General features: G+C 41.4%; 1 protein-coding gene across 1 annotated transcript in view; it reads left to right on the top strand.

The window, feature by feature from the left end:
* Window positions 1-18,797, top strand: part of LOC138260273 (neuroglobin-1-like) — a 100,973-nt gene that overhangs the window by 51,973 nt on the left and 30,203 nt on the right. The window contains exons 2-4 of the mRNA XM_069208605.1: window positions 523-630; window positions 4,867-4,987; window positions 14,548-14,628. Of these exons, the coding sequence (XP_069064706.1) occupies window positions 523-630; window positions 4,867-4,987; window positions 14,548-14,628 (310 nt within the window). The remainder of the gene's footprint in view (window positions 1-522; window positions 631-4,866; window positions 4,988-14,547; window positions 14,629-18,797) is intronic.

Raw genomic sequence — 18,797 nt, 5'->3', positions numbered from 1 at the left:
TGGAAGAGCACTGTCAGGGATCCGGGCAATGTATTTTACCTTCATGTATTTAACATTACCGACAATGTATTTCACAGTCTCTAACAATGCTTCTAAAAGCAACTGTGCTTTTAGCTTTGAACTTTTTTCCACCCAAGGAGCAGCAGATCACTCCGAATTTCCATTCCTCAGGCAGAAAAAAAGGAGTGAATATGGAGTATTTTTGAAATTCACTCGAATAATTCTCAACCCCAATGTTTCACAATTGGAAACTCCCTTCTGCCGATTCCTGTTTAAGCCTCTGTGCGTTTGGATGGTAAATTTGAAAGATATTTTATGATAGCAGTGATTTCCTACTTTTTGTTACATATGCTGTTAAGTATCTGATGCCGGGCAATACTTCTCATTTCATTATATTTCTATCATGTAATCAGAGAGTTTGTAATAATATCCTGGCAAAGACTGTAAGTAAGTATTTGTACAAATGGATTTTATTTTGATAGCTTTTTTTAACTGAACTGAATATGTTTGTCTACTTTTAAGGTTATTTGAGACTCACCCAGAGTGCAAGAATGTTTTCTTTTTATTTCGAGATGTTGACGACCTGCAGAGATTAAGGGCCAGCAAAGAGCTTCGAACTCACGGTCTCAGGTACATAGAGGAAAATATTTAAGAACATGTCATTTTTGTGCAGGTGCATAGTGGTCCTGGTGTGTTGGAGTATGGGAAAGATGTACAATTGTGACGCTAAATGAACCCCTTTATTGTGAATGTTGAAGCCGGACACCTTACCTCTGTAAAGGCATGTAGCTGCTCAGGGAGATTCTTGTTCCTTAGTTAAATAAATATTCACTTTTGCTTTGATCCTAACATTGATTGCTAGTGGCTGAGGTTTAGTCACCCATTTACTTGCATTCTGTCTATCACTTTGTTATTGTAGCAATAGATGCCATAAGCACATCAGGAAAACAAAGAAGTGGGTCCCGTGCTCACTGTGCTTCAGGATTCAAGTTATACCTCACTGACAAAACCCAAGTAGGCTGAATTTAGTCTGGGGTTGCTAGTGTTTGTGTCTGGAGGGGACCTGGCCTGGCAGATCAGGCTTGACAGTTCCCATTGTAGCAGGACTAATGAAAGCTATATAGGGAGGCATCATGGGTGAAAAACAATGGACTGGGGTGTGGCCGCAAACAATTACCAGTGGCTGTGATTAATTCAAGTATTCCTTCTAACACTTTGTTCTTGTTCATCCTAACATCAGTCAAGAATGAAACCATCACACCTGAAATGGTTGTTCTATCTTGTTTTCTCAGTGTGCTGTGAGACTAAAGATCACATTTTGAGTTGTGCACTGTTGTTTCTAAAGTGTGTACTGTTTTATGCTGGCTTCTCGGCCACATTATTGAGCTGTGTGCACTAACGTTCTATAATGCAATGTTCTTTACAGTTTGTCTTGCTTTGCTTCTCTCCCACAGAACAGCCTAACTATTGACAGGTCGAACTTGACATAACACAACACATACATGAAAATAACTTAGGTTTGTTGAATACTTGGATATCCCTAGGAAGAAAACATCACCCACCCAAACCACAGATAAACCTCTCAACTGCCAAATCAGAATGCAGTAGACATGCTTTACCACATGCACCCAATATACATCCAATATGCTTTAATATGCAAACAAACAAACAGCGAACAACAGCAGCTTTTGCTAAAAAATACCCACAACACAATACCTTGCTGAATGCATCTATGTGAGGGAACAGACTTTTGCAGGTTGTTCCCACACTTTGTCCCCCATTTGGAAAGCATGCTGGTTTTTCGACTCTGGGTGCACTGAGGCCTGCTAACCAGGCCTCAGTGCCAGTGTTCTAATCCCTTACAAAATGTATGGTAAATTGGCTACCCCAAACTGGCATATGCTGATTTACTCCTAAAACCGTAGTATATGGTACTAAAAGTACCCATGGCATGTAAGTTAAGAGTGTCCTCCCAGGACCGCAGCACTGACTTTGTTACCCTGCATGTGACAAAGTACAAAATGGCTCCCAGCCTGCCACTTCAGCCTGTAAGAGCAGTTTTAAACTGCTAGTTTGCGTTCTAAACCAATGGCAAAGCCATATAGGCCTATAGGTAAGTCTCACCTACGGCAGGAAGCTGTATATTGTTAAGTGGGACATGTACTTTAATATGTCCGAACAGTAAAACTTCCCAAGTGGTGTTTTATTGTGAAAAAGCTAGTAGCCCCACTGGCTAGTATAGAGTTGCATGCTGCTATCACAGTCCTGCTAACTTCTCAACGGGATTACTAAAATGGGTACTTCAAGGTAGAAAATGAGTGGTGGCATTAAACATGACTTAATATCCAAGTCAAATTTAATGTCACTTTTAAGGCAAAGGAACGTTTGGAAAGTTGCCACTCTGTGCCCAGTTTATCTGGTGGCCTAATTGTTGGACACCAGACATCCTTTTGCCATCCTGAGGAGTCATGTGAATGACTCCCAGCCCTAGAACAACAAAGGCCTGCCACAAAGGGAGGTCTTACCTCCCTCTCATAGAAAGGCACACAGGGTGTTGGCCCAAAAGGAGGGCTTCAATGGAGAAGCCACCTTTGGTGGGTGAATGGGGATCACACTTGAGAGGGTTGCATCTTTCTTCAGGTAGACAGGCTTGTGATGAGAACATAGAGGAGAAACCAGTTACCTATTGGTTTGTTGTACATGTGTAGCCCACAGGAGCCACACTTCTAAGGTGGGCTACCAAGTTCCTAACATCTGAAGATGAGGTCAGACATCTTGAGAGTGGGCAGAATAGTGCGTTGTGGGATTACTAGATGCCAAATATAGGTGTAGGACATCACAAGGTACGAGAAATCCGGGTGGCCATTGGCTAGTTACCGCATCATCCCCACAGGGCAATTTGAGGGCAAAATATGGCACCCCTGACACCTTGAACCTCAGACCACATCTGGACTGAAGAGAGGACCAAAGAAGGACTGCTCTGCTGACCCTATGACCTGTCAAGAGAGGGTGCACAAACCCCTGGACTGCACCTGCTGCTCCTTAGACTACTGAAGAGAGGGCGGCGGTGCCTGTAGTGTCTGATCTTGGAAAAATCATTTCAGAGTCCCAGACCGAGAAGCTGTAGTCCAAGGTCAGTCAGCTGACCTCGTTCCTGCACAGGGCCATAAAAGATGGAGTAGCCCGTCCTGCAATAAATCGCCCGATGACTGCCAATGTGCAGCCAAGCAGACTACCCCTCAAGAATCAAAAGTTGCACCCGTGTCTGCCGGACTTGGGAGAGTTATCACAGTGTGGATTGATCCCTTAAAATGGACACTAGCCCTCACCAAATGAAACCGCTGTGACGCCTGTAACCGGAGATTGGTAGCCCAGCCGCTGCTGGGCTTCTACTGGCTCAAAGAGGACTTTGAGGGATTCCGATCCCCGTGGCACGTGGACCAAAGAATAACCCTAAGAAGAACCACCCCCGCAACTGCACAGCACCCAGAGCATCTTTCACCATCCTGTATCCTAAGCATCAGGACCACTCAATTGAAGTATATGGCGGTTTTGAAGTAAAGGGTGGAAATGGACTTGAGACTGCTTTAGTGACCAGGTAACAGTCCACATACTCACAACTGATTTGGTCTCCAGTCTAGGTCAGAATAGCCAAACACAACTGTTTCAAACTTTTCAAAAGTTTCCAAACTTTATGATTACCAATGCTTGTTTGGGTTTTGGCCTAAAAGCGTTCTACTTGAAAATCTATCTCTCCGGAACCATCAGTGGATTTTGCTTACCTTTGTGTCTAAAAATTCATTAAAATATAATCTAATTTTATAAATTGGTGTTGGGTTCCTTAAGTGTTGTTTGACTTTCTTATTTCGTTGTTTGGTACTTGTAAATGCTTTACACAAGTTCCTTTGTGTACACCTGCTGCTCGAAACCATGGCTACCCAGGGTTGAGCAAGAGGTTTTAGAAACAAGGCGGAGGGGAACCAAGATGGTTTCATTAGTGTATTACATTGTGAAGTTACACAACCACACCATATAATACCCCACAATCCTCACAATCCATAACTTGTGTTTTCCAAAGCAAACATAACAGATAGACATGTGACAGTCAAATACAAACAAGCCACTAATCAGTTAACTTGCAGAGTGTTGCCAATTCAACAGCTCTTTCCTGCACCAGAGCAACATACAACTTTCTGATAAAGCTCATTCAAACAGACCATCCCTCATCACTTTATGGTTACATACGTCTAGTGATGCCTGACTAGTAAACAGTTTTCCCATGCAAAGTTATTTTGGACAACCATCAATGTACATTCCACAATACAAAGAGTTGTTTCTAAATCCCATTCATTTTACTTTCACATTCACCAACACACCACAAACCAATAGTAACTAGGCATTTTTAAAATCTCCACCAGCCAAACACACCTAAACAGCCATACACAACCAATGTACATGCCAGAACCATGCGAAAATGGCACAGGGATGTGGGAAATGCTAAAATGCCAAAGTAATTATACTAGTAGCTTTTCAAATGCTCATAAATAATGTAATATAATGCAACACAATACATCATAATTAGGAACTGAAACACAAGTCAACTACTGTGACATTTTAATATTACAGGGACTGACATATTACACCTAGTATGTCAAATAGCACATAAATCCAAGTGAAGAATCCTGGATAGCGCTCTATTTTTTAAGTATAATTTCAATGTTTGGAAAGCCATCCAACAAATTAGTTACACCAATATTAAAACTAATATCTACACTTTGGAATGCACATTGTATTGGTTTCATGCATACTCCCTGTTCATGTCGGCTGTTGTTAAGGTAGAACTAATTTTATGATTATCTTACTTAGAGTCATGTCGTTTGTGGAGAAAAGTGTTGCCAGAGTAGATCACCCAGAACATCTGGAACAGCTTGCACTGGAGTTGGGCAAAAGCCACTACAGATACAACGCACCCCCAAAATACTACCAGGTGCGTACTGGGCAATTTCACAGATCTATCTGCTAAATATTATCTCAATGACTTGCAAACAACTAGGATATGCTGTTAGAAACAACAACTATTTAAGCATAGCTTCTAAAACCTACATGAGAAGGTTTTCGTTTCATATCCTTTGTTGCCTTTTCCCAAGCTAATGTTATTCGGAAAAGAAACATGTGGATGGGGAATCACCTGTTTCTAGTACTCTGGAATTAATGTCAATAAATCTACTGCATCTTCAGAGTTAGCTGTTTGAGGTTATTCTGTCATGCTATCCAATTCAGGAGTTTAATGTTTTCCTTTCATGTTGCTTGGTATGCTTATGGGGCAGCATTCACCAATTAGTTGGGCTCGTATAGCTTTGTGCAGATTTTGATGTGGATTATGATTCTACCCAACAGAAATTTTCCACAAGTGGATTTCATTACAGAACCACGCTGGCCTGAGTGCTTTTTTCAAAGGATATGGGTTATCTCCATGGAGTTGTTTCATGTGAGGGAGTAATTGTGGCTCTTCTAACTTTCCAAACTAGCATGTGTGGATCTGGAGTGCTGGATATTGTCTCTGCATGATGACTGACAGAGGGTGTTCAAGTCTGGAGACCCCCCACACACACAACCAGTGAAACTATTACACCAGCCCTACTGGCTCTCCATTTAAGTAAGGTGTTGGACCAGTTCTGTGAGACATGGAGAACTCTGGTATATTGATTATCCATTGTGGCAAGTATAACCTGGTATTTCATGACTCTAGGGACTGTGGTACTACTCATACCACACCCCTTCTTTTTAGGATTTGGCTTTCAGAGGATCAAGGGAAAGCAGTCAAAGTGTATTCTTGAAAGCTGATGTGGGTTTAGGAATTTGGATACAGACAACAATTAACAATTAAATAATCCACAATAACTAGGATATTCAATGAGTGATATAAAAGCACTGAGCACCTTCTGAACTATCCCCCTAGTTATGCCTTGTTTCTTAGACATATGGGCAGTCTTTCCAGTCGCAGAAACCTTTAGATTATGGTAAACCTGTGAAATGCAAACTACCCTGTGCTTCAAGCCCCAGGCTTTTAACATCAGGCTGGACTACCAACTGAATGTCACAATAAACTTTATTAGTGCTGTTTTACTTGCCGCTAATTTGACTCTTATTGTCTTGTTATAGAATGTTGACAAGAATGCACTCTGCTTTTTAGTTAGAACGATATGTGACCGGATCTACAAACTGAAATTTATGATGAACAGTCCCTTTTGAGATGTCCATTTTACAGTGAACTTTGCTCTTATCGTGTTGCAAAATTCATGCTATTAACTGTAATTGTATCCTATTCTCAAAGATCAAAAGTATGGTTTTCCTTAACTGAAACAAATTTCAGTTTTATTATCCTGTGAGTCATATTTTCCCAAAGAATACAGTTTTGCTAATATACAGGGAAAGTGATAAAGTAAAATATAACATTCTTTAAGTGAAGTCATCAGGGATTTGAATGTTTTCTTAAAGTTCGTCTGACCAAATGTGCGCACAATGACCATTTCAACACTGCCTGTCCTAGAGGTCTGTGAAATGGAAGTGTGAGGTTAATGTAGGTCTTGTAAGGACATGCTCCTGCAAAGCTCTAGAGCAGTGGTTTTTAACTTGTGGTTGATGCATACTTAGGGGGTCCGTCACTGCTTGGAACATTAAATAATATTAACAGAGTAATAAAGTAAATACAATATTTAATTTGTGTATTTGTTTGATGAATTCCAGTTGCAGCATTTTAGTGTGTTGTTTTAAGATCCAAATCACTTGAAATTGCTTAGGTTTCCAGTGATGTCTCAGTAGAGGGGTTCCAGGATTCCAATAATGATCAGTGGGCGTATGCAGATTCCAGTAATGATTTAGTGGTATGAAACTAGAGTTAAATAAACTAATTTAAAATGGTATCATACAGGAAGTAGAAACTACTGATTGGCTATCTCCAGTTGTTATGGCCCGAAAGACTAATGGAGAGGCCAGACTTTGTGTTGACTTAAGAGAACTCAATAAAGCAATAGTAGTGGATCATTACCCACTTCCCAACATCAATGAGTTGTTGAGTTCTCTTGATGGAGCCAATCACTTTTCATCTTTCGAATTATCTTCCGCCTACCATCAGATAAAGTTGCACCCCACATCCCAGGTTCTAACAGCGTTCATCACTCCTTTTGGAACTTTCAAGTTTTTGAGAATGCTATTTGGCTTAATTTGCGCCACCCCTGTATTTCAGAGGGCAATGGAACAAATTCTGAGAGGCATGGAGGGTGTCAGTGTGTATCAAGATGAGGTGCTTGCCTTAGGAAAGAATAAAAAGGGTCATGATTATATGTTGAGGAATGTTTTGATGAGACTGCAAGAAGCTGGTCTTGTTCTCAGGGTGAACAAGTGCAAGTTTGATGTGCAAGAAATTGAATATTTAGGTCATTTAGTATCAGCTACGGGTATCAAACCAAAAAAGGTTTATTAGACTCCATTTGTAAAGTGTGAGTACCTCAAAAAAAGGAGGAACTTATGACATTTTTGGGAATGTCAGAATACTACAATAAGTTTGTTCAGAACTTTGCAGAAAGAACATCCTATATGAGAGCACTACTAAAGAAAGGAAATGTATTTAAGTGGTCTAGTGATTGTGACAAAGAATTTGAGTGGATTAGGAAATGTTTATCCAAAGCACCTCAACCAGGAAGTTTTGATCCAGCAAAGGATTCGTACATATAACAGATGCCAACTCAAGTGGTGTAGGAGCTGTTCTTACACTAAAGAGTGAAGGGGAAGAAAAAAATATTTAATTTATTTTTAGATCCCTGAGAGGTGCTGAAAATAATTATTCAGTTATTGAGAAGGAAGCGCTGGGTGTTTTCTGGGCAGTACGCAAGTTGAAAATGTTCTTGAGGGGGGAGGAATTTGAAGTTCTAACAGATCACAAACCCCTCAAGGAAGTGTTTACCAAGAAAGGCATAGATTTTGTTTCGCACAGAATATGAAAGTGGGTTTTTGTGTTACAGGAAGTTGATTTCAATGTTTCCTATTTGTCAGGTGTCAATAATGTTTTGGCTGGTTGTTTGTCCAGATTAGGAGATGTTGAAAGTGAAAATGTGGATTGTTTGGTGGTGCAACGAATGAAGAGGAAACCAATGTATGTTTGGTTACGGAAGGGTTAATATCTGAGGAAGAATGGAGAGAAGATTTAAGAAATGATAGTGTTTTACAGAACGTTTCTGCAATGATTACTAAGGGTTGGTGCGAAAGGAAGGATTGTGAGGATGAAATAAAGGGATACTTGCATGCTAGAGATGATTTAGTTACAGTTGATGGGATGCTTATGCGAGGCAGAACACGGATTCCTCCAGACAAAGAAAGAGGAAAATTAATAAGTAATGCTCAGGCGAGTCACATGGGCGTTGTTAAAACCAAGGAAAGACTAAGAGAAGCATATTAGTGGCCTGCTATGGACATAAGCATTGAGAGGGAAGTTAGGAACTCTATAGAATGTTCCTGTAGTAATAAGATATTGAAATGTGGAACCCAACCAATTGTGATGAGGGAGCAAGCCAGTGGTCCATGGTCAGATATTCCAGTGGATATATTAGGCCCTGTGAGAGTAAAATCTCATGATAGCTATGTGTTAGTATGTCTATGTATGTATTCTCGCTGGCCTGAAATTAAGATAGTTAATTCCGAAGAGTCAAGTGTTATCATAGAGTTTTTGGAAGAACTTTTTGAGAGAGAATGCTGTCCAACGACATTACTCTCTGACAATGGTGTCAAATGTATCTCTAGAGTGGTAGAAAAATTCTTAAGAACTAGAGGTATTAAACATAAAAAGTAGCTTTATATCATCCTGAGAGCAATGGGGCTGTTGAAAGATTTGTGAACTTTCCGAAAGAAATCTTACAACAGGCTCTAGTGTCTGAATTGGATTGGGCAAAGGTGCATGAAGATCGGCTTACTTAGCATTCCTCGACAGGTGTGGACCCATTTCAGTTGTTTAAAGGTAGAGTGGTCAGTACTGAAGTGATACCCATGTGGGTTACTGACAAGAGGAGAAGAGAAAATAGCAATGTAAAAAGCACGGAAGGGTGGAAAGAGAGAGAAAAAGAGAGAATAGAGAAAAGAAAAAATGAAATGATTTGAGAAAAGCAGTTAAGATTGGGTAAAAATCAAGTCTCCAAGGAAGGATTGGAAGATCTCTAAATTCAGTCAACCGATTAAAGTCATTAAAGTGTTCACGATTGCAGTGAAAACCAGTGATCGCAGAATCTGCAATTTAACTAGAACAGCAAAATGTCAGACCTGTGTCGAGGATGGTGTTGAAAAGGGAGTTTTTGGCAGAAGATGCTGATGGATCACAGCGACCACAACGTTTAAAGAAGGCACCTCTCTATTTGAGAGACTATGGGGCATATTTACACTTGTTTTGCGCTGAATTTGCATCATTTTCTTTTACGCAAATTCGGTACAAAACTAACTCCATATTTATACTTTGGCGCTAGACCTGTCTAGTGCCAAATTTATGGAGTTAAAGTAATTTTTAGGCCCTGAAAACCTACTTTGCGTCAATGAGATGCAAAAAATGACTCTATGGCCTTAGTGCCATATTTATCCCCTGTGCTAAAATCACCCACGGGAGGGAGGAGGGGTCAAAAAATGGTGCAAAGCTTGCTTTGCACCATTTTTTAACACCTGGGTCAGGGCAGGTCTTAGGGGACCTGTGGGCCTATTTCCATGGTGGAACACCATGGAATAAGCCCACAGGTGCCTTCCCCAGGCCCCAGGGACACCCCAACCCACACCAGAGGGACAGAGTAGGATGGGAGACCCCATCCCAGGTAAGTAAAGGTAAGTACAGGTAAGTATATATATTTTTAAGTGCCATTGGGGTCCCTAAAATGGCCCCCCTACATGGCACAGGGTGCAGTGGCCATGCCCAGGGGACCCTGGTCCCCTGTGCTGGCCACTGGGGGTGGTGGGCAGGACTCCTGTCTTTTCTAAGACAGGAGTCATGTGGTATGGATGGTTTTGTGTCAGAAATGACTCTATTCAGGTTAGAGTAATTTTATTTTACTCTAACCTGCCTAACATCATTTTTTGGTGCAAAATCCCTTTCTTCCATACCGCCAGCCCCACCCGACAAACGTCATTTTTTTTTGCGCTAGCCTACCCTTTGCACCAGCTTGCACCATTCCATAAATATGGTGCCCGGCTGGTGCACAGAAATGATGCAAGCTGGTACTAAACGTTTTGGTGCAAAACTGCGTTAGTGCAGTTTTGCACCAATAAGTATAAATCAGGGACTATGTTAGTTAAGGAATCTCTCATTAGAGCTATTCAATTATAGATTAAAATGTAATGTGTATAGTTTCTTATTATTCTATTTTCCTTTGTTTTAATGTTATCTGTGTTCTGTTTTTGTTTGGGTTTGTGTTATTTTTCATGTTGGGTGAGGGAGGTGATGTGGTGTTCTGTATTCTAGGTGGTCTGTACCTATGTTATGATGCAGAACTTGTATATCTTTGCATTGATGTAAAAGAATTAGAATGAAGAGTGGTTACTAAGGGAGACAATTGGATTCTTTGAAAGCTGTTGATCCAAGGTTGGCTGTGGATGGATCTCTCCTACAGATGAACTTGAATAAAGAAAACCTACACATCATCAAACTTTCTGGTCTTGTTATCCTAAGCTTATTTCACAGGAGCCTTGCCATAAAAGAGTGAGGCACCCATCCTGCCACATTTGGTTTACGATGGTAGAGCTTCAGCTAACTTTGCCATTGGAAATCTTTGACTGGCAGTCGATCATCACCGGGTTGTCGGAAAACCTGCCCTAGTTACAGTAGGCCTTCCAATATTCACTTATCCTGTCTGGGACGTCCGTGAGATTTCATGGCGGATCTGGGCAGGATAAATCATCAGTAATTCCCAATGCAGAGAAAAAACTCCCTTGCCGTCACACTCATTGATTTTGTGTTCTGCAGAACAAAAAATGCTGAGTGTGTGTTGTATTTAGAAATGTAAGTTCCCTTTAAGGAACTTAGGGATGGAATGGAGAATGGTGATGGGAAGAGAATGTAGGGATGGGGGCATTCTGGCTGGGAGAAACTGGACGATGGACGTTTGAATGTGGATCAGAGTAAACCTTACTGGAAAATCATTTGTTTTGGACTTGAAGATCATTACAGTGTGTTTCCATAATACGGTGGCTCTGTGGTATTCATTTCTTTTGTTTTACAAACATCTTCTTGCTGTGTTGATGGAAGCACTGTTGTCAAAAATTGTCAGGGAATTGGAAATATGGTGGGCAGGGTCCAAGAGGTTTGGAGGCTTGTCTGCCTTTCTGTAAATGATCCCATAAGAACAGAAAAGGTGAAACTAAACCTCTATTGCCTAAATGTAGATGCCTCTGCCTAAATACCAGCACTCTGTGGTATACCAAAGGCGAAACTAATACACATATGATTTTGGCTACTTTGTTGCACTCAGTTGATCAAAGATTTTACAGTAGTTTCACATGCAAAGTATATGGAGACTGAAGTGCAAGCCAGGATAAATGATTACAAAAGTCACAACTCTTTTATTCTCAGAGCCAATCTTCACGTAAAAGCACAGCTAAGAGGAATGTAATATGTTCCTTCCCAATAATGAGGCTTCACCTTATGTTACAGTTAAAATTCTCTCAGGAAATGTAGAGCAATTGTTCTCAGCAGGCTGTCTACAAGCCTGATGATGGCTCCTCAGTGATGTCCCTGTACTTTCTGATTGTTAGCTGCAGCAAGGACTTGCTGTGAGAAACTGTGGAGACTCTGAAAACCTGGTCCAGTGAGACACCTGGCGGTGGCCTGCACACCTGCTGCAAGCCAGATACACAGAAGGCAGGTTTAGTCCAGTACGCAGGGCAGTCTTCAGTAGATCAGAAGTTCTGAATCTGTATAGATTGTGTTACCTCACAGCACAACATGTGTAACGTTTCCCGAAATGGACAAAATAATGTTCACGCAGATAATTATGTTAATCAGGAAACAATAAAAGATTCAACAAGTGACACATATCTGATTTACATATGAAAAAGGAGGCATTGCTACCAGGCTTTACCAGGAAAATATATCGTGCCAACAGGAATAACTTCATGGCAATAGTGCTGTGTTCCAGACCCAGCCTAAGCTGTGAACAGACAGATGCAGAAGACCGTCCTGATATGTCTGACAGTTTCCCAATCCCGATGGTTTTATAGCCTTTTAACTTTCAGTTATCGTGCCAGAACCTGTGGTGGCATAATGTTGGTAAATATACAAGAAACATACAAAATGTTCCATTTAAAAATCAGGACACACCCTTACATTGGTTACTTAAACACAGCATCCAGGACCTCAAAGGGCCCTTGGATGCTGATACCTGTAAGCTCAGGCATGTTGCTTGATGCTTTTATATGGTTGCAAACATATGAATGTTTAAAGATCATGCTAACTGTAGGCTATTAGTACACGTTTTAAATGAGATCTAATCTATTAAAGAAAATAATGCACTAGGCTATATTTCTATGTCCGCTGCTGCAAAACAAAAAACCATGTCAGCTGTGGGCTATTAATATTAACATATGTTAATGGGTCCTGCTACGTTAAAGATAATAATAAGCAGTTGTATGTTTTAATATTCTCTGCAGATAGGTTTCCTGTCTGCATAATGTACTCAAAGATAAAAACAGAGTAGCAGAGGTTGACAGGCCATCGCTATTTGACCCTCCCTCATTGACTACCACAGGATATTGGTATTGTGTAATGTTCAATGAAGGGAGCTGTGAAACATCAGTGTGTCCAGTCCAAAATCGTTCTAAACTGAGGACTGAGATGTGCCTGCACATATCCCAAACGGTTTTTGGCTGTAGGAATTTGTTGGTGTGTGATGTGGTTCGGGGGAGATTTGCATTGTGAAACATAAACTTAACCAGTCCAACAACATTCCAAACTTTCATTAATGACTCATCAGTGGCCATACCACGAGTTTTTGCAAGTTATGTGGCATGTCAGTATGTTATGTGAACAGTTGCTAAGATATACCTGAATAGTGTACAGGAAAGAGCTTTTATGTAACATAAAATAAGTGCCTGGACTCACTGCAGGAAGTTGACAAAACGCATTAAACGTTGGTGTGGGAACCACCAAATTCTGAATGGAATTTGGGCCACTGACAGGAGTTGGCCTAGAAGAAGGTGGTCCAGGGATGTGGGTCATCTGTTAGGGTATACTTAGATTAGATGGGTCATTGCCATCTTTCATCGAGTTTGATAGTAGTTCCTACAAGTCCCAGAAATGCATATAACAATTTTAACTTCCATCATCACAGGAGCAACTGAGTTGTACCATTTGTATATTGCTTACTATTTTATGGAGGGCATATGCACACAGATTGCATGCTACACCGTGTAGGGTGTGTGGTGAGGGTAGTTTTTTGCAGCTCATAGGAAAGGTTTCCATGTCATGTGTGATGACCCAGTGGCGCGGTTATTTTGTTTGGGTGTGAAACAAATCAAACATTCACACCCAGGCACAGATCTGGGTTTAATCCATCAGTTTTTTTGCTCACCATAGGAACAGTCCAGCCCAAACTGCCAGGTCCTCCCTGGACCAGAAACAAGCATCCTGGGGCAGGTTTTGGGGTATCACCCCTCTTCAGCCAGGCTAGTTTGGTTCTGGTGGCATAGTGAGCACGGGAGCCACGTCTGGGCATACCCTTCCCACTTAGGAAGACAAATGCAAAAAGAACAGATGATGAACTGAATGCAGAACAAATCAAACATTCACCCCCAGTCACAGATCTGGGTTTAATCCATCAGTTTCTTTGCTCGCCATGCCATTCAAGTTTGGTCCCAGCCATATGCAAATCAGTCTTGACCCTGCTCCCCATGGGAACAGTCCAGCCCAACTGCCAGACCAGGTCCTCACTGGACCAGAAAGAAGCATCCTGGGACAAGTTTCAGAGTATCACCCCTCATCAGCCAGACTAGCTTGAATCTGGTGGCATAGCGAGCATGGGACCCATGTCTAGGCATACCCTTCCCACCCTAGGTGACAAATGCAAAAACAACAGATGATGGACGAAATGTGGAAAAATCATTTGTGTTGCTAACGTGTTGCTAAGTGACATTGGTATGCCCAGACGTGGGTCCCGTGCAAACTGTGCCACTGGATTCAAGCTAGCATGGCTGATGAGGGGTGATACCCCCAAACCAGTTCCAGGATGCCCCGCTAAACATCTTCCACTTTCATTATTAGTAGTGAATGTATTTTAAAGCTAGAAAGAAACAATGTGTTGAAAGAAAAATCACCATTCTATTATTTTCGCCAGGAGTGCAGCGAGCATTGATTTCACAGTTCTTACTTTTGTTCAGTCTTAGTCCATTTTGTTTACCTTTTCAGAAAAAGTTTCTTATTTTAGTATTTTGCCTGGTTGCTTTTGCAAGTTGGAATGTGATTGGAAAATACAAGACGAATTGACTGCTTATGCTGCTAGCTTTTAATAAACCTCTTTTTCTTTGTAGTACATTGGAACAGAGTTTATGTCAGCTGTACAACCAATTCTAAAGGAAAAATGGACCCCAGAAGTGGAGAACATTTGGCAAGTATGTTCTGCAAAACACCAATGCAGTTCTGGAAAGGCCTTTCTCGAACCTCTAAAACAAATCAAATGCTGTTTTTTTTAACATTTCAAGATCAAATGCAACAGCCTTGTGGTTTAATTGGTTAAGCCCTTTTTAATCCCATAAGGCTGTTTGTTCAGTTTCTGTGAAACACCCTATCTTTAAGCTTCACGGTTTTTGTGGGAAGGGGTGCATGATAGATTGCATATTCATAAGATATAAAGTAAGATTAATTTGAGATAGTTGTAAGTTCCTTAAACAATTCACTGTTGAGTACCTGTTTAAAACTCTAGCTCCTTTGTAAGTCATGCACGTGTTTGTAAATGCATTGTTTCACCAGATCATAATCCTGCCAGGTTCGTTTACAAAAGAGGCTTCTTTAATGTATATCGGGGTATGGTGTTATGTACACTATAAAGAACGCTTCTTACTAACTAGAACTTACATCAGTTATGCAATAAGATAAAATACTAATGGTTTTACCACAGCCTAACGCCAAGGGCAAACCAAGAGGCCTAATAGAGTTAACTAGGTAGATGGGAGGTTTTATTCTCTGGTGTTGATGAATTGCCATTGACTCCGTAGACATCAGGGCAAGAAAGATGTGGACCTTTTTGAGAACCCTGGATTCATTAGGATCCCTTTAGGTTTTTGTTTGATTTTTTAATCTTGGCATAGGTCATCAGCATAAACAATAAAAGCTTCCCTTTTTTGTTGCCTTATAGCCAATATTAATTCTCCTTTCCCAATCTAGCATCTTTCCTCCAGTTAGGGCAAGGGCATTACCCGTTTTACAACTTCAGGGTATAAAAAGATCTCTAACAAAGAGCCCCCCTGGCATTGCAGCGCCTGCCCAGTGAGGAGCACAGCCTGATGATAAAGCAAGCTACTTTGGGGGTGAGGGCCAGTGTATCTGAAAAAGGATGTTTTTCATTGGAAGCGATCTGTAGTCAGACACAACACTAGATTAGGGTTAAATTCATTTTCTGGAACAGCACATATGTCTTTCTCTATAGTTAGATTAGTAGGGGGGACATGCGATTGACAGTATAATCCCATCCAGCCGCTCTCTATTTTTCAGATGACCAGGCAACTACCAATCCACAAAACTGAGAAACGTCCAATAAGGGAAAAAACAAACTCAAGCAAACAAGGTAAATAAATCACCTATACCCAATTTATTTCAGGGAACCAGCCCCCTGACATCACCAATAATGATTTTATTTGATAATTTAAATCTAAATCACAAATTTACCTTACTCAGATCCCGATATTGGTAATATACTCATCCCAAGAGGCCTTAATAGGTCTGCCAAATCCAGTAACTCCCCAAAAGATGGAACCAACTAATGAATCAGGCCTGCTTGGCTTTCAAGACGGCGCAGCATTGGCTGATTTTGTTACTGGGGCCGGTATACAACAACAGTGCCTCAAACTCACCCCCCATAACAAAACTAGAAGTGCTTCACACTTGAACCATTCCCTCAACCATCCCCACCCCCATCTGGTCAGACAAAACTGCCAGGGCTGCTTTGGGTTTCCAGTCCGGCCCTGCCCTCGAACAGCCAGTGGAAGTATCTCAAACCAAGCTAATAAAAATAAAATGCATCATACCAGTATGGACAGTATTGAGGAGGAGGATAGTTCCTGGCTGTGCTCAATCTCAATTTCTAATAACATGGACCCAGCACAGGCAATGGAAGGGAGATGATCAACTTGGCCAACAATACTAATGATTTAGAGCACAGCGCAACAAAGAAAACTCACATGGCAACTCAAGTATCCTGCCTAGGAAAATTGTACATAGCCTGTGCTAATCCTGAGACACTCACGCCTTCCCTGTTGGAACCCTCGGAAGAAAACAGAACAACACTTTCGGTGGCAATACAAGGTGTAACAGCAGGCCAGCCTCCATTACATTGGCAGCTGCGAAGACCCTGCTCCACGAGAATCTAACCACACAGACCAATAACTTCTCTGGTCTGTGGGAATCACTTCTAGCAGCTCTTCAAGGCTCCGTTGATGCTCTCCACTTTCAGTCCGACAAGTTGGATGTCCATATTGATCTCATGAACTCCATGGCTTCGTACATCTCAGACATCAATACAAAGCTGGAAAACTTAACCGGTCTAATAAAGAGGGCTTGAGCTTCCAACTCGCCATCTTCAGCTAGATGATATTGTGGCACAGTAATAGACAAGTTAATTAGTCTCCCAGTAATTTTGACAAATCTTTTGGACATGAAGAACAAGTTACTTACCTTCGGTAACGCCTTTTCTGGTGGATACACTAGCTACCTGTGGATTCCTCACTCATTGGATTCCTCACTCATTGAATTTTCCCCATGCGCCAGCATCCGCCGGAAATTTTTTCCTAGCTTCTGCACGAGGACGTCATAATTGCCCGGCTCCCACGCGACACCGTCTGACGTCATACGGGCAATAAGAGGTCCTCACCGGTGTGCTGACGTCAGTACCAACATTTTTTACATGCCTTTGAGGCGAACAGGCGAATACCAACAAAATATATCTGAAATGAACACATCAAATAAAATCTTATACCATAATATTTAATTAAATTAAATAGAAAAAACATTTGTATAAATATGCATATATGCAAAAATATATAGATATAAATTATATACAAATATACCATAACAAAAATATATACATATATAGAATTATATATATATATATATATATATATATATATATATATATATATATATATAAAAACAACACAAGCATGTATAACATCTGCATCAGTATAAACAAATCAATGACTTACAGGAGCTCACCCAAGGAAATCTTGGTAAGACCAGACAGGCAATGGGGAGGCGGGTGGGACCGTGAGGAATCCACAGGTAGCTAGTGTATCCACCAGAAAAGGCGTTACTGAAGGTAAGTAACTTGTTCTTCTGATGGATACAACTACCTGTGGATTCCTCACTCATTGAATAGAGTCTCAAAGCAGTACCGCACTCGGTGGAGGGTGCCTGAATGGTCAAACAAAGAAATCCTGCAGCACCGACCGTGCAAAATGGCCATCCCTCCTCACCTCCGAATCCAAGCAATAATGCTTTGCAAAAGTGTGGAGGGATGACCAAGTTGCGGCCTTGCAGATGTCAACCACAGGAACACCTCTAGCCAAGGCTGAAGAGGTCGACTTAGCTCTGGTGGAATGAGCTCTTATTCCATCAGGGGGTTCCTTCTTTGCCAGAGAGTAACACAGCTTACGGCAAAGAAAGACCCACCTGGAGAGTGTTCTCTTGTGGACTGCCTTTCCTCTCCTCTTTCCCACGTACCCGATGAAGAGTTGATCTTCCAATCTGAACTCCTTTGTTCTGTCGACAAAGAAGCTCAGTGCTCTTCTCTGGTCCAAACAATGCAGTCTTTCTTCCTCTTTCGAAGGATGAGGTGGAGGATAAAAAGAGGAGAGTGTAATAGACTGACCCATTTGGAAGGGTGAAACAACCTTCGGCAAGAAAGCAGCCTTGGTCCTCAACACCACCTTATCCCCATAAAAAGATGTGTACGGGGGCTTAACAGAAAGAGCCTGTAGCTCACTCACCCTTCTAGCTGAAGTAATGGCAACAAGGAAAACAGTCTTTAGAACCAATAGCAAGAATGCATCGGCTCAAACGGTGAGCCCATAAGAAACGTTAAAACTAAGTTCAAATCCCACTGAGGCATAATGAAAGGAGTGGGAGGATATCTATTAGTCAGGCCCTTTATGAGCCTCAAAACTAATGGAGATTTAAATAAAGAAGGTTGGTCAGGCAGACACAGAAATGCTGAGAGACCCGACAAGTAGCCCTTAACTGTCACCACTGTACAACCCCTCTGTGCCAAGGACAACGCAAAAGACAAGATAACCGATAAGCGGCCACGTAAAGGATCAATTTGCTTCTCTCCACACCAATTCACAAATTTAGCCCACCTGCTAGCGTAGATAGATTTAGTGGAGTGTCGCCAGGCCAATAAAATAACATCCACCACCTTAGGTGGGAGAGAAAAGGAACTCAGGTTGCCCTGTTCAATCTCCAGGCATGAAGGTGCAGGCTCTGGAGGTGGAGGTGTAAAACCTGCCCCTGTGATTGCAAGAGGAGGTCTGCCCTGTGAGGGAGACAGAGCGGGGGCACAGAGAGAGTT

The sequence above is a fragment of the Pleurodeles waltl genome, chromosome 9 (genome assembly GCF_031143425.1).
Source record: "Pleurodeles waltl isolate 20211129_DDA chromosome 9, aPleWal1.hap1.20221129, whole genome shotgun sequence".
NCBI lineage: Eukaryota > Metazoa > Chordata > Amphibia > Caudata > Salamandridae > Pleurodeles > Pleurodeles waltl.
This window is presented reverse-complemented; position numbering and strand designations above follow the sequence as displayed.